The 13,177-nt window shown below is 42.3% G+C and overlaps 1 protein-coding gene across 1 annotated transcript in view; it reads left to right on the top strand.

Moving 5' to 3' along the window:
* wdfy3 (WD repeat and FYVE domain containing 3) overlaps positions 1-13,177 on the top strand; it is a 95,099-nt gene that overhangs the window by 15,844 nt on the left and 66,078 nt on the right. The window contains exons 2-4 of the mRNA XM_022753753.1: positions 6,718-6,928; positions 8,908-9,031; positions 11,146-11,255. Coding sequence (XP_022609474.1) covers positions 6,749-6,928; positions 8,908-9,031; positions 11,146-11,255 — 414 coding nt within the window. The 5' untranslated portion in view covers positions 6,718-6,748. The remainder of the gene's footprint in view (positions 1-6,717; positions 6,929-8,907; positions 9,032-11,145; positions 11,256-13,177) is intronic.

Below are 13,177 nucleotides of genomic sequence, written 5' to 3'. Positions count from 1 at the left end.
CCCGGCCACAGGCCAACCATTTCTGCTTCTGGATTCTCATTTTTTTTTTTTTTTTTTTTTTTTTTTTTTTTTTGATATCCAGCAACATTTTCTCCTTGACTGGCAGATTTTCAAAAAGCTCGTCTTTCCAGTTTAGCCAACAGCTGAAGTCTGGCTTTTCTGCTGATGCTGCCGAGGCTGCATCTTGATCGCTTTATAACCCCACTGCTGGTGTGCTGGCTTCGCCAAATGTGCAGTAGATCTGTGGCTTTTTCTCAAAGCCTCAACCAGCTGTGTATATATATATATCTGTACCTCTTTGTTTTACTGCTGCCAGTGGTCTGCTCATCCATCCACTGGATGATTCAGTTTGTTTTATTTATGATAAGGACTGTCATGTGGGTTGTGTGGATTATTGAATGGTATAAATGGGAAGCGAGAGCCAAACATAGTGTAAGCGTCAACACAGGAAAGGGGAAGGATGTTGGCAGTGGACAGAGCTCATGAGGCTTCAGCAGTGCTGAGAATATCTCCGTCCTTTTGTCAATGCTGTGACATGTAATAATAGTTATCAACCTTTACCTCCATGAACATGATCTTAATAAGACGCACGAAGGATCAATAATTGGTTCATATTAAAGGTTCCTTATTTTACACTTTTTCCTGAAATGCTGATATCAATAAGAAGATATATTTGTGGTTTTAAGAACCAAAAACCATCTCAGTGTCGTTTTACATCTCCTCTCTCAGGCTTCTCTCTGGAGCTCTAGTAACAACAGGTCGGTGAGAGGGCGGAGACTGCTCCGTTGTGACATCACAAAGTTACAGAAGTCCTGACGGCTGGTTTTAAGGCTCAGTTTCTGAATACAGGCTGTGTGCATTTCTCTGTGGACTGAGGCTTTGATACTTTCACAGTATTAATATAGAAGCTAGACCTGATCTATAATCAAACTACACATGGAGATCTATCTTTATACAATGTGGGACCTTTAATGAACTCGTTACTTGAGCTTCAACGAGTTACCAAACACTTTGATAGAAAATCATCTGTCACTCAGACAGCCTTAACTATTCTTAGACCATATCCAGCAGGAGAAGAAGTGAATATGTCTGTTGATTTTCACCAACTTGTACAGAAAATACTTTTCCTTCATTGTGTAATTTCCTGTTCTGACTACAACAAAATTGCTGAATCAGTTTCTGAATCAGGAGCAGTGTTCACGTGGTTCTGTTTTTGTAGGTCAGCTTATTCTAGATGTGCAGTTATCAGTTCCCTCAGATAAAAGGTTTTATGGCGTTTGTTGCTAATCATTTTCTAGGTTGGCTTACATTAAAACAAACTGAATAAACCTTTGATTATTGGCTGTCACTGTAAACACCCCGCTGCTGGCTGCACATCTGTCCCACAGTGATACTGCGGAAAAGTACTTTATACGTCCTAACTACATTTAAATTTTGGTTTTAAAGCGGCTCTCCACAGTGTAGTTAATCACACCCCGCCTTATAACTTCCTGTGGCTGGAAATACTTAATGTTCTGAACTCACTTCCTTTTATAAATAGAGAAAAAGAGAAGCAATAGTGTGTTATCAGTCATTATGTAGAGCATTATTTTTAGCTTTAAATAACTTTAATGTACCTGTAGCATGATGACTGTTTCCATCAGTTTCTTTTTAGTAAGTATAAATTGCCTCATATAATATTTTCACATTTTATTATTATTTTTTGCTGCAAAGATGAAATTTATCCCTTTTTTAGAAATCTGTTAAATTCAACTTAATGTACAATAAAGAGTGAGAATGCAATAAAAACGTGGCAGCGGGTGCATCTATAGGCCGGTCACTGAAAACAGAAATCTCCCATCACATGTTGCACAAACTTTATCAGTCCCTGCAGAGAGCCGGGGGTTATAATGTTGTTGTTTTGGGAGGATATACACTGTTGGCCTTATCTCAGACAGGCAGAGCTGGTGGTTAATAAGAGCTGAATTGCGGAGTGTGTCGCTGCCAACACAGGCTGTATTGTAAATGTCAAATCCTGAGCCTTTCAGGTCTTGTCTCTTTTGATCTCTGTCATGCGTCTAAAATGTGCCTGAGACAAACCCGACGTCCCACCTGTGTTTTCTCCATTTTTCTCGTGAAATTTCCTTTCAAACCGAGGCAAGAGGCCCAAAGCGCTGATGTGCCAGAACTAATTATGTAACTCAAAGCGTGATTACGGCAGCATTTGTCATCTCCTTTGATTTCTTGCGTTTCGATTTTTGTGTTTCAAATCGTTTCCTGTTGATTGATATTTATAAAAATGAGTCCTGAGCTCTTTCTCTCTCTGCGTTCAGTCGCAGTCGCCCAGGAACCGTTTGGATATTTGCTCGGGCGTTTTTCCGGAGATGTGAGGACCGTCGTTGTGCGCCATCGTCCCGGTAGAAAAAGTGTTATCTCTGCAGCCCATCGTTAATTTGCTGGAGGCCATGTTGTCTGTAGTGTTTTGATATATGATAAAAATTCCTTTTGGAAGATGAAATTTGATCTGAGTCGAAATATAATATTTGTTGCTGCTGGTACGTGATTTATTGGACAGTTTAACAACAGCAGTGTAGAAATATACCACCACCTCTCAGGCAGTGGGCTTCATATTAAACGTATATATTTTTACTACACTCTCTGTCTGTTTGTGGAGATTTGACTTTAGATTATTTGCCTGTTTCAATTGCAAATAATCTTCCAGTCCTCGGGAGTCTGGACGTCTCGAGTTGAACTTGTGAACTCCAAAGTACGAGAGTCCGAACTTGGCGTACTCTGTGTCGAGAGACGTCTCTGGTTCAAAGCCAAACACTGACCATGTGAAGGTGTTCAACCCCTTGAGACAATCCGTGGTAAAAAAAAAATATATATATGTGTGCACTCAGGGGCAGTGTCAGGCACTTTAGATAGTACACTGCACATAATTAGATGTACTGTAAGTGTACTAAATGAGGGATGTTAAATGGAGTTTCAGTTTGAATGCGAGTTCACCCAGAGGGCAGCCCCGGCTGTGTGGGCAAAATGAATTACTGAAGCCTTGGAGTAATTCTGTTAGTCTCTGCCGACGCCACGTTCCCGTAAATCACAATTTACACTTGGAAGTTTCTGTGCGGCTCTTCCGTCTCCTCCATTACGTTGCTCTTCACGTTCTCGCCGTCTTTTATGACAGTCCTTTAAAGGAATGAGAAGGACGAGGAGGGAAAGGAGATGTGGGGTTGTTGAGATGCCAGTCGGGGGAAAAGCAGACCTTGAACATGAGAGAGCACTCGATAGAGGACAAACCTCTGGTAACACCTAATAATTTACCCACTTAGCCTGTACAGTCAATGTCAACATCGAACTGTGTAGCTGAGAGAAGTTTTGTGTGTTGCTGGTGCTAAGGAAAAGGTCATGAGGTCATCAAATCAGTGAGCATTTCCTTGTTGGGAGCAGGATTTTGCTTCTTTCTTCTTGGTAATGAAAATTTCTCCCGATCTAACCACTGACTTTCAACATGTTCTCCATCACAAATAAATAATCATATGGATTGATTGATTGACATTAATTGCAAATTATATTCAACACCAAAAAACAAAACAAAAAAACAATTCAATAAAAATGTGTATGACGCAGGCACAAGAATAGAAACCGAGGAGCGGGGAACGAACACAGCCGCCGGCAAGGAGTGGCTTCCTCAGTCGCATTATTCGAAATCTTCTGTTTTTGGCACGCAGGCAAGTTTACAGACGACTTTAACAATACCCCAGCATCTCCAAAGTGCCAGCAATTGTGATATCACAACAACAGAATCAAATTTATACACAGCCAACAGATGGAGGAGCTTGCCAAGAGTGAATTAGCCGGCTCAGAGGGGCTCTTGCCCTGAGGGTGGCTGGTTTGAATCCAGATTTGTTTAGACTTCACATAAGTCGCTGCGCGGAGGGAATGAGAAATACTTTCCTAGTCCTCAGCAGCGACTTCTCAGGTGCTGCTGAGCAAGGCGTTAAGACTCAGCTGTTTGACTGGCAGGTGTCGGGGAACGTGGAGCACAGACGTTCGCTCGGAAAAACTTGGAAACCGGAAGTAGCTTCTCCAACGATCTGTGTCTGATACCAAATAGGACAGTTTATGAGAAATTACCTGTAATATACATTCATTCAAGTTATTTAGTTTTCAGAACTTTTAAGACTAATTAAACAATACTATAACTGCTTAAATGCTGAAACAATACCACGAGCCTGTTCTCATTAATTATCATTTTTAAATCTAATTTGATTTTAATAGAAAACTAGAAAATGCTCAGTAGAACAGACAAGGAGGTGCACTGAGTTATTTGTGGTGATCCCACTTTAGTGCACTACTGTAGTGAGCAGGCTGGGTTTGCTTCATCAGCATGAAGTGCAAGACTTACAGTTAATCATTATCTGAAGTATTGATACTAGTAAAATGGGGTTTGATACTGGTCTTCACAGCAGGGTATTGTGGTACCTTTTTCTAGCATCAGTATATCAGTATTCAGTACCTGGCTGCGATGCGTAGAGCAGCTCAACAGGTAGTGAACTGTGCACCGGCCCCAGGGACAAAGGTTGGTGGTATTCATAAACTATGCACTACACAGAAAGTAATAATGTTCCTGTATCACAACTGTCCTGTAGTGACTAACCAGGTACTAGTAAAAACCAATTTTACCAGCATTTTGGAAATTAGTCAGTATTAATTTTGACATCCTGCCTGGTTCATTGCAGTATTTAGTTACGAAATAATCATTTTAGGCTTGTGTCACCTTTTATTGGATGGGGGAAATTGACTGTAAAGAGATGGGAGATTGTTATTTGGCCAGCTGTAAATATGAAGGCATGCTTGTCTGTAACCTTGCTGTTATTTTTTTAAACTAAAGGGCAGGAACTATTTTGTCAGTGTCTAAAGTCAGGACTGTGAGGCGTGCGCTTCCTCCACTGGGAAAGGAGGGACTACATGGTGGACTGTCACGTCCGCTCACCGTCCACGGAGCTGCAGAACTGGAACTGAACTGTCGGTGCTTTTTAGCTGCCGTTCACCTCAATGCAGGTCTACAAGTTGATCAATGATGTAACCTCAGCCAGGGCATTTGTGTATATATAGATATATATATATATATATCTATATATACACAAAGACTCAGAGGTGAAGTAACTCCCATTGTTTGAGAAAATGTACTATGTACAAAACAGTACATACCACATGATTTCAAAAGTAGGACAGGTTTGCAGCTGGTAAATCTCCACCTGAAGAGTGTGAAAGAGTCCCATGGTCAGAGTAATGGTGCTGTCATCACAGGTGTAACAGAAAACACCGGCAGCGAGATCACAGACTGATCGCGTACGAGCGAGAAACGCAAGGAAAAAGGAAAACCGGAGCTGAGGAAAGAGGTTCAAAGGTTTCTTCATGTCTCATACAGAAAAACAAAGTCATTTTTCCCCCCCCCCACATCCCTAGAGGCTCATGCTCCATCATGTGGGCAGAGTAAATGAGAAATGCTTCTCCCTCCCTCAGTCACCAGTGTCGGCGTTCCCTTGAGCAAGGTGCAGTGCGCAGCGTGGTTGAAGCTCGTATTGAGATTGATGAGCGACTTGGTCACGCCGTTCCAATCTGCTGATTCTGTTTTTATCAGCCGATGTTTATCTGTGTTGTGTGTGTGTGGGCTTTGCTGTTCGGTGAAGTCTCCTAGCAACCGTCTTGAAGATAGTCTGGAGAGGACTGGATGTGTGGAAATATCAGCCGTGCTGTAAAGGAAGAGAAATGTCAAATGAATACCGCTCAAAGTAAATTGGATAAAGAAACACAGTCACCTGAATTCGGGACAGTTTGTGCTCCCGGCTGTATTTTCATTAGCTTTGCCAATGAGGCAGAAAGTTACTTCACCAACAAAAACAAAAACGGCAGTTTCATCATGTGTCAAGTACAGTTTGAAATATCATGGCTCAGTATTATTTTAAATGACAGCTGAGTTTCTACACTGAACCTAATGTGCTGCCTTTTCCAGTTTACTAGTTTGACAAATATATAATAGTCTTTTTTTTTTTTTACATTCAGCTAAGCATGTCAAAAGACTGTTGTTAGAAAACAAGGAAACTAAACCACACATCTGGCCCAGTGATGCCACCTGTCACTACTCTCACTAATCTCTTAATGTTTGATACCAACTCCCGAGTCCTGAGCTTTTGTGCAGTTGCCGGGGCGACAGTTAGAGTTAACCAGACCGATCGATCAAAAAAAAACAGCACGAAAGGGTTTAGTGTTTAGAAATTCAACCAGCTGAGGACCTTTTAATAAAGTTTGCAGAAGTCAAGTTATGTCACCCAGAGGACATTTTTATGTTTTGCAGCAACTCGCTACATGTTTATATTGTTATTACGGTTTGTGATATGATGCCTAAATTTCAGTAGAGATACTAGAACGAGAAAAACGAAAAGACAAACAACCAACTAAAAAAGTTTTGATTTCAATCAGAGACTCTGATTAAAGATCAGATAAGATATTCCTTTATAAGTCCCACAGAGGAGAAACCTGCAGTATTACAGCAGCGAAGTGGACAGTGCAAAGAGAGGAAACAGCTAAACAAGAGGATGAGTTTAATCAAGTGTGCAGGGCCAACCAGCCGACACAGTTTAGTTGGTAACAAAGAAATGTTATTAAGTGATACCCAGCCCAGTGTTAAACTGTTATAAGACATGTAATTAACCTCCCCTCCTCCTTCCACAGGGCTGCCTTTGCCCTGACAAAGCCGCTCAAGATGAACATGGTGAAGAGGATCATGGGGCGGCCGAGGCAGGAGGAGTGCAGCCCCCAGGACAACGCGCTGGGCCTGATGCACCTGCGGCGCCTGTTCGCCGAGCTGTGCCACCCTCCTCGCCACATGACCCAGAAGGAGCAGGAGGAGAAGCTCTACATGATGCTTCCTGTATTTAACAGGGTAAGTCACAGCAGGGGCGGAGGGTGAGGGTTGGCGGCGGTCCAAACAGCAAGCGCACGAGCAGACGAACGTCTCGGAACAGACATCAGTTCACATAAGAACTCCCGAGTTGACAGCTCAGTTTAAAAGCATTCACTTTGGTTCTGTGATGTATGACGCCGGCGTTCAAACCTGCTCACTGCTGGTGCTCCGTCAGCTGACACACAGGACCTCTTACATCACTCCTCTATCACTCCATCACTCTACTATGGATGGATTGACGTGAGCTCAATAAAAGAGCATGTAACCGGGGGAGTATTTGCGATTCAGATCCTGTGGTTAACAGGTTATTTCCACACACACCTGCATACACACCTCACAGATGCTATTTCAACAGGCTGCAGTTAAATCTGATGGAAATCAGCTGGTTGACTTGTCCGGGTATGTTGAATTATTGCTGTTCAGCTAAATTGAGCGCAGTGACATACATGTTTCTACTGTATTTACCATGTAAATGATCAGACTGCAGTATATTGAAACATACTTTATCATTACCTCTAGCACTGACACTGTATTAAAGCTTGAGCTCCCTGATGACACACCTGGTCCCCAAAGTACAGATCTCCAAAAACGCCGGTGACAAAGTGACTATTGTGTAACGCACACCTGGCGGACAGGTGCATAGCAGTGTGAAGTCATGCAAAGGTGGTGAACTTCCCACACCCTGTCAACACTGTGTTAAATCGAAAAGCCACAAGCTGCAACACAAAAAAAAAGAACTGAAATCAGAGATATATGAGGAAATAATCTTCACTGTTGGTAACTGACAATTTATATGCTACATTAACTTAGATAAGCAATTTAGTGAAATAGAAACCATAAGCAATACAAAGAAAGGATGATATATATAACTTGCATACACTGAAAGTAAATGTAAAATAAAAGTAATTAGTTGCATTTACAGATGATAAACCAGATCCAGACACCTTAAAAATCTCAGACATACAGTTTGAATCTAGAGTTTCATACTGATTTAATCCTTTTTGTTTAACTGAGAAACCATTTATTCTAAAAAGCGTTTAATAATTAAAAACAGAGAAAAGCAGCTGTGAATATTTGTCATTTTTATTTGAAAACCAATTCATCATTTAAGTAATTTATCAATGTTTTTCCTAATGAACTTTCTATTGATTGACAAATTTATTTATAGATGAATCATTCCAGCACTAATGACGACCACAAACATGTGCAAATTGGACAATTGACAACTTTGATTTGATTTGACAAATTGATTAAAGGGCTGTAGTAGAGTATACGAAATGCTTTGCAGGGAGGTCGAATGGGAAGTCGGAAGAGCCACAGATCGATGTGAAACGTCTGCGTGCGTGCGTGTGTGTGTGTGTGTGTGTGTGTGTGTTTACTCGACGAAGCAGAGAACACAGGAGCCAGTGAAACGGTTGTAATATTTACAGTCTTTCTCTTCTATTACACCGACGGAGCAGTTTGCCTCTCGGTTTTTTCACGGCCGTTGCAGCAGGCAGGCCTGTTGAGTGTTCTCGTCACACTGGAGTGCCTTACCGAGGGTCTCTTGACTTGTCAGCTAATTACCCCCGCGCTGGCTGTGATTCACTCACTGGTGGCATAATTCATGTCAGAATTCAAAAGTAAAGAGTACTCCCGGTGCAGCGGGGCTCCGGGCTCCAGGCGCAGGGCTCCGGGCTCCAGGCCGTCTTTCATGTCAGATCTGCTGGATAAATAAATACATGATGAGCCGTCGTTGAATGAAGTGCAGTATATCTTTGACCGGCTGCAGTCTGCGCTGTGGCTGTGTTCCCTGATGAGTCCTGCTCGTGCCTGATTACAGCTGCAATTATGAGGCTTTAATAGCAAATAATGACCAATTTATTACATGTTCTTTCTATTAAAGAAATAATAATAAATAATAATATAATAAATAATTTTTCCCCTGATTAAACTACAACTAATCTGTTTTGCTTCAGGTCTTTGGGAATGCTCCACCCAGCACCATGACGGAGAAGTTCTCCGACCTGCTGCAGTTCACCACCCAGGTCTCACGACTCATGGTGACGGAAATCAGACGAAGAGCCTCTAACAAGTCAACAGGTGAGCGCTCTGACAGGCAGATGTAACAGGAAGTACTTTATCATATCTCTGGCGCTGTTGCGGTTAGTTCCCCATAACCAGTTTCCTTGTCACAAAGATGATCTACTTGTTCGCTTCCTCCCCTCTGTGGGTGTTCATTCCCCCTTTGGCTTTACTTATAAACACATAGATGTTGGAAGGGATTTTTTATTCCTTCCATTACGATCAATTTGAATGATTTTTATAGGTAAAATCATGATTCTACGATTATTATTGGTTCAAATTTTGCTTTAAAGCAGCAGCAAGTACATCCTGCACGTAAACAAAATTCCCAAACACCTGTAAGTGATGAAGTATATACAAGGAAGTGTCTTATCCTACAGTTAATTAACCCTCTGGAGTCTATTTTGATGATTTGTTTTATGAATTCATCCCTGTCTTTGCGTTACCTTTTAATGCATCCCTGGCCCACATGCATTGCATCAAATATTACTATAGAAAAGCTCAAAGTCGGACAAACTATGGTTTTACTGTTTATACACTCTAATGTAGCAGAAATATGTGAGATATGAAACTATAATACATTTATTTTTGTGCCTTTTTCACTTAAAATGATAAATTATGCCAATCGTGGGAAATAATAACAATTCAGACTCTGTGCGATCGTGTGTGAAAGTCCCACATCAGCACTTCCAACTGTTTCCCTCAGCTTGTCTCTACATGATACATAAAGTTATGTAACTGTAAATAAAACTGTGGCTGCAGACGGACTCCACGGGGTTAAAATCTACCATTTTCCATTTAAAAAATTTTCGCAGTCAGTAGACTTTTTTTGTACAAAGGACACACACACACACACACACACACACACACACACACACTCTCCTTCTCTATCATCTCTCTCCATCCTCCATCTCTCTGTCTCTGTCTGATCATGTGATGTGTTGTTTTTCGAGCGGAGAAGCAGAGGACGGCTCTGATTTTGCAGCAGCACAACACAACACACTCCTCCAGCTGGTGGCCAGGCCTCTGTAGATTGAGTCAGTAGTTGACTCAGGCTCTCGACTGGCTTTGCAGCACTCTGGCATCATCAAAACAACTGATTTAGATTTTCTATTTTCAAAAACAAACTTTATTTCTCCATCTGAAGCTGAGAGAACATGTGTAATACAATGCAATACTACACTGCAGCGTGTCCATTTTATAGCATATATACATTTTACAGTCGTGCGTCTACTCCTGTCGGTGATGACGCAATATGACGATGACTCACAAGCCCCTGAAATCTCAAATGTATTACTCATCAAACAGTGAATCACTGAGTGTCCGTTACAAAGGGAGAAGTGAATGAGTGAAGGAGGGAGTGATGTTGGACACAGTGCTGGAGTTGTTCTTCAGGAATGGCTGTTCCCGTGGTTGGAGATGAATCTGAGCCAATCAGAGCCCTTTGTATTTGGCAGTAAAGACGATGAGTCAGATTGGAAAATCTTCACCGTGGTGGTCAGTTCTCTAAATCACTGCTGTATTAGCTGATCTGTATGTATCTGTAGATTAAATACTTGTTATTCACAGTATGAGGAAGTTAAGTACATGCAGACTTACTGTAGCAGCCTGGAAACGCTCACAGCTAGCTGCTTTAGCAGTTTCAGCTCCTGTCCCAGCAAACCTATTTCCTTCATGCAATCACAACAAATATTAGTTAGTGAACTTTAGTGAATCTTTAAAGGTCTGGTCGTTGGATGAAAAGAACAGAAACATAAGAAAAGTCAACTTAATAACCTGAGAGCAGAATAGTTGGTCGCTGCACCAAGAAGCTAGCTAAGTCGGCTAGTTGGCTAACGCTGTAAGTCTGTAAATTGATTTTCTTGATTGCCTTAATTATCTGTATTAAATTGAGACAGGATTAGAACAGCAGACAAGATTTGTTGTTGTTTTTTTTTGGTGGGGTTGGAGACGAGACAAAACCAAGAAGCCTCAAGCCCTCACTTTTCCCACATCGCATTCACCAAGATGATTATTCATTGCATAACTGATCACTGTTCCAGCAGCCCATCTGCCTGCCACAGTGAGCTGTCACTTTCCATCCACTTAATGTGTGTGTGTGTGTGTGTGTGTGTGTGTGTTTGCTTCTCCAGAGGCAGCCAGTCGAGCCATCGTCCAGTTCCTGGAGGTGAACCAGAGTGAGGAGGCGAGTCGCGGTTGGATGCTACTGACCACCATCAACCTGTTGGCCTCCTCCGGACAGGTTGGTAGAATAACGATGCCGCGCTCGCTCGCATCACTGTTTTGATAACTCCTCGTATTGCGGGGGGAGGGGGTAAAAAAAGAAGAAGGGGGTTTTCAGCATCTCTTTGACCTATTTACATCTCCCGCCTTTGATCCCCCTGCAGAAAAATAACATGATCCTCTGTAAGAACCGAGAAACAGGCTCTTGTGTACGACTACAAATTCCCGCCTGACCCGTCCCAGCTTTATTCCCCCCGAACATTCAGTCATCTGTTAAACCTGCTTTACTGTACTGAATGAAGGGATTGATGTTTCTACCTGATGTTTGTTTACCACTCAGAGTCATTTTACTCATTCTTCTCTACGTCACATGAATGGCGTTATTGTCATCTTTTTTTTTTTTTTTTTTTTAAATTGAACGCAACGGGATCAAAGTCAACGATTGGATTTGTCTAGTCACAATGCAACGCTATTCTGCATACCGCTGACTCGTGACACGGCAGCTCCTTGGCCTCCTGGTTTAAAGGTTAGACGTTACGCTCGTGTTTTCCTCTCTGTGCTCTTTAACTGCGGCCGGCAGAAAATCTTTTGAACTTTTTCGGCACCACATTCCTCTGGAGGTCTTGAGAGGGAGCATCGCTGTCAGCTGGCCGGCCGGCCGGCTGGCTGGCTGCTCTTCCTGGTCTGCTGCACATCAGAAATCTGCCTTTGTTGTTGTCGAGTCAAACACTTCCCCTCTGCTTCTGCAGACATGTTTTCAAAAACCTCCCGTCACTCAGTTTTTTTCTTTTCTCTGATTTATCTGTTCTTGTCGAAGCACATGCACTCACAGCAGCCATGCTTCGTACAGACTGACTTCATCTCTTAAGAGAACGTGTGGAGATATAAGTGAAATACATTACAGTTTGTGTTTGTGCTGCATTGTGCTCTCTGCAGTACTGAAGCAGAAAAGTTGCCGCTGCACTGCAGAAATACACCCGCTCAGGTTTGTACACATGCAAACAGCACGCCTGTGTTGTCAGGAAAATACAACTCAAATTTATTTTTCAAGTCCACTTCTTGCTTAAATTTACACCTTTTTCTTTTCTTCTGAAGTGGCCTCGCAGCCGACACCAGACACTGTGGGATTTAAAACCACTCACACGTCACTGAAATTAAGTTTCCGTTCTGTTAGAGACGGGTTCTGCTTTACGGTCCTGTCAGCCTTTCTCTAAGTGCATTCCTGTGCATTTCATCTGGTTGAGGTATCACGTTAGTTTTAAGTGAAGCCAGACTGACTGTGACTGTGACTGTGACTGTGACTGTGTTGTATTTTATGGCCAAAGAAAGTCTTTTTGAAGTAGGGAAGTGTGTTTTCATCAGAGAAACCTTTCGTTGGATTCGTACATTTAGAGTTCCATGCCATTTTATCAAATCTGAATCCACTAACAAATCAACTTATCAGATGAGAAGCTAGGGATGGGCTATCTGGCTAAAAGTAAAACCCACCATCTTTAACACGATCTGCATTTTGTTTCCTGCTCTGATTTTATTGTGAATGTCCTGACCGGAAGTTGTGATTCGTATCTTTCCGCCGCTTCTTCCAGATGTTTGTCTGCTCGCCGCTGTTTCCTGTTTACAAATTCTGTCAGAACCAGTTGCACTTTTTTCTTAGTTCATGTGACGTATTCGTTTGTAAAGCACTTTTTATTCATTTATGAGGTCCTACATGTAGAATTTAAATTGAACAGTTCAGTCGCTGCTCACTAGCTAGCCCCGGCTAACCTACGGGCAGGTCTCTGGTCCCACAGACGTTCTGCGTCCGTGGAGAACTTGTACATGTTCCGCAACGCCAAGCTCGCCGTGGCTGCAGCGCAGAACAAGGGCTGACATCGCCTGTTGCAGTTAGCAGGCTAGCTGATTGCCCACCCCTAGTACCTAGCTATCATAACCGGGCTCGGG

Source organism: Seriola dumerili, unplaced genomic scaffold, assembly GCF_002260705.1.
Source record: "Seriola dumerili isolate Sdu_G_001 unplaced genomic scaffold, Sdu_1.0 BDQW01000193.1, whole genome shotgun sequence".
NCBI lineage: Eukaryota > Metazoa > Chordata > Actinopteri > Carangiformes > Carangidae > Seriola > Seriola dumerili.
Note: the sequence above shows the minus strand (reverse complement) of the source record. Positions and strands in the feature narration are given on the sequence as shown.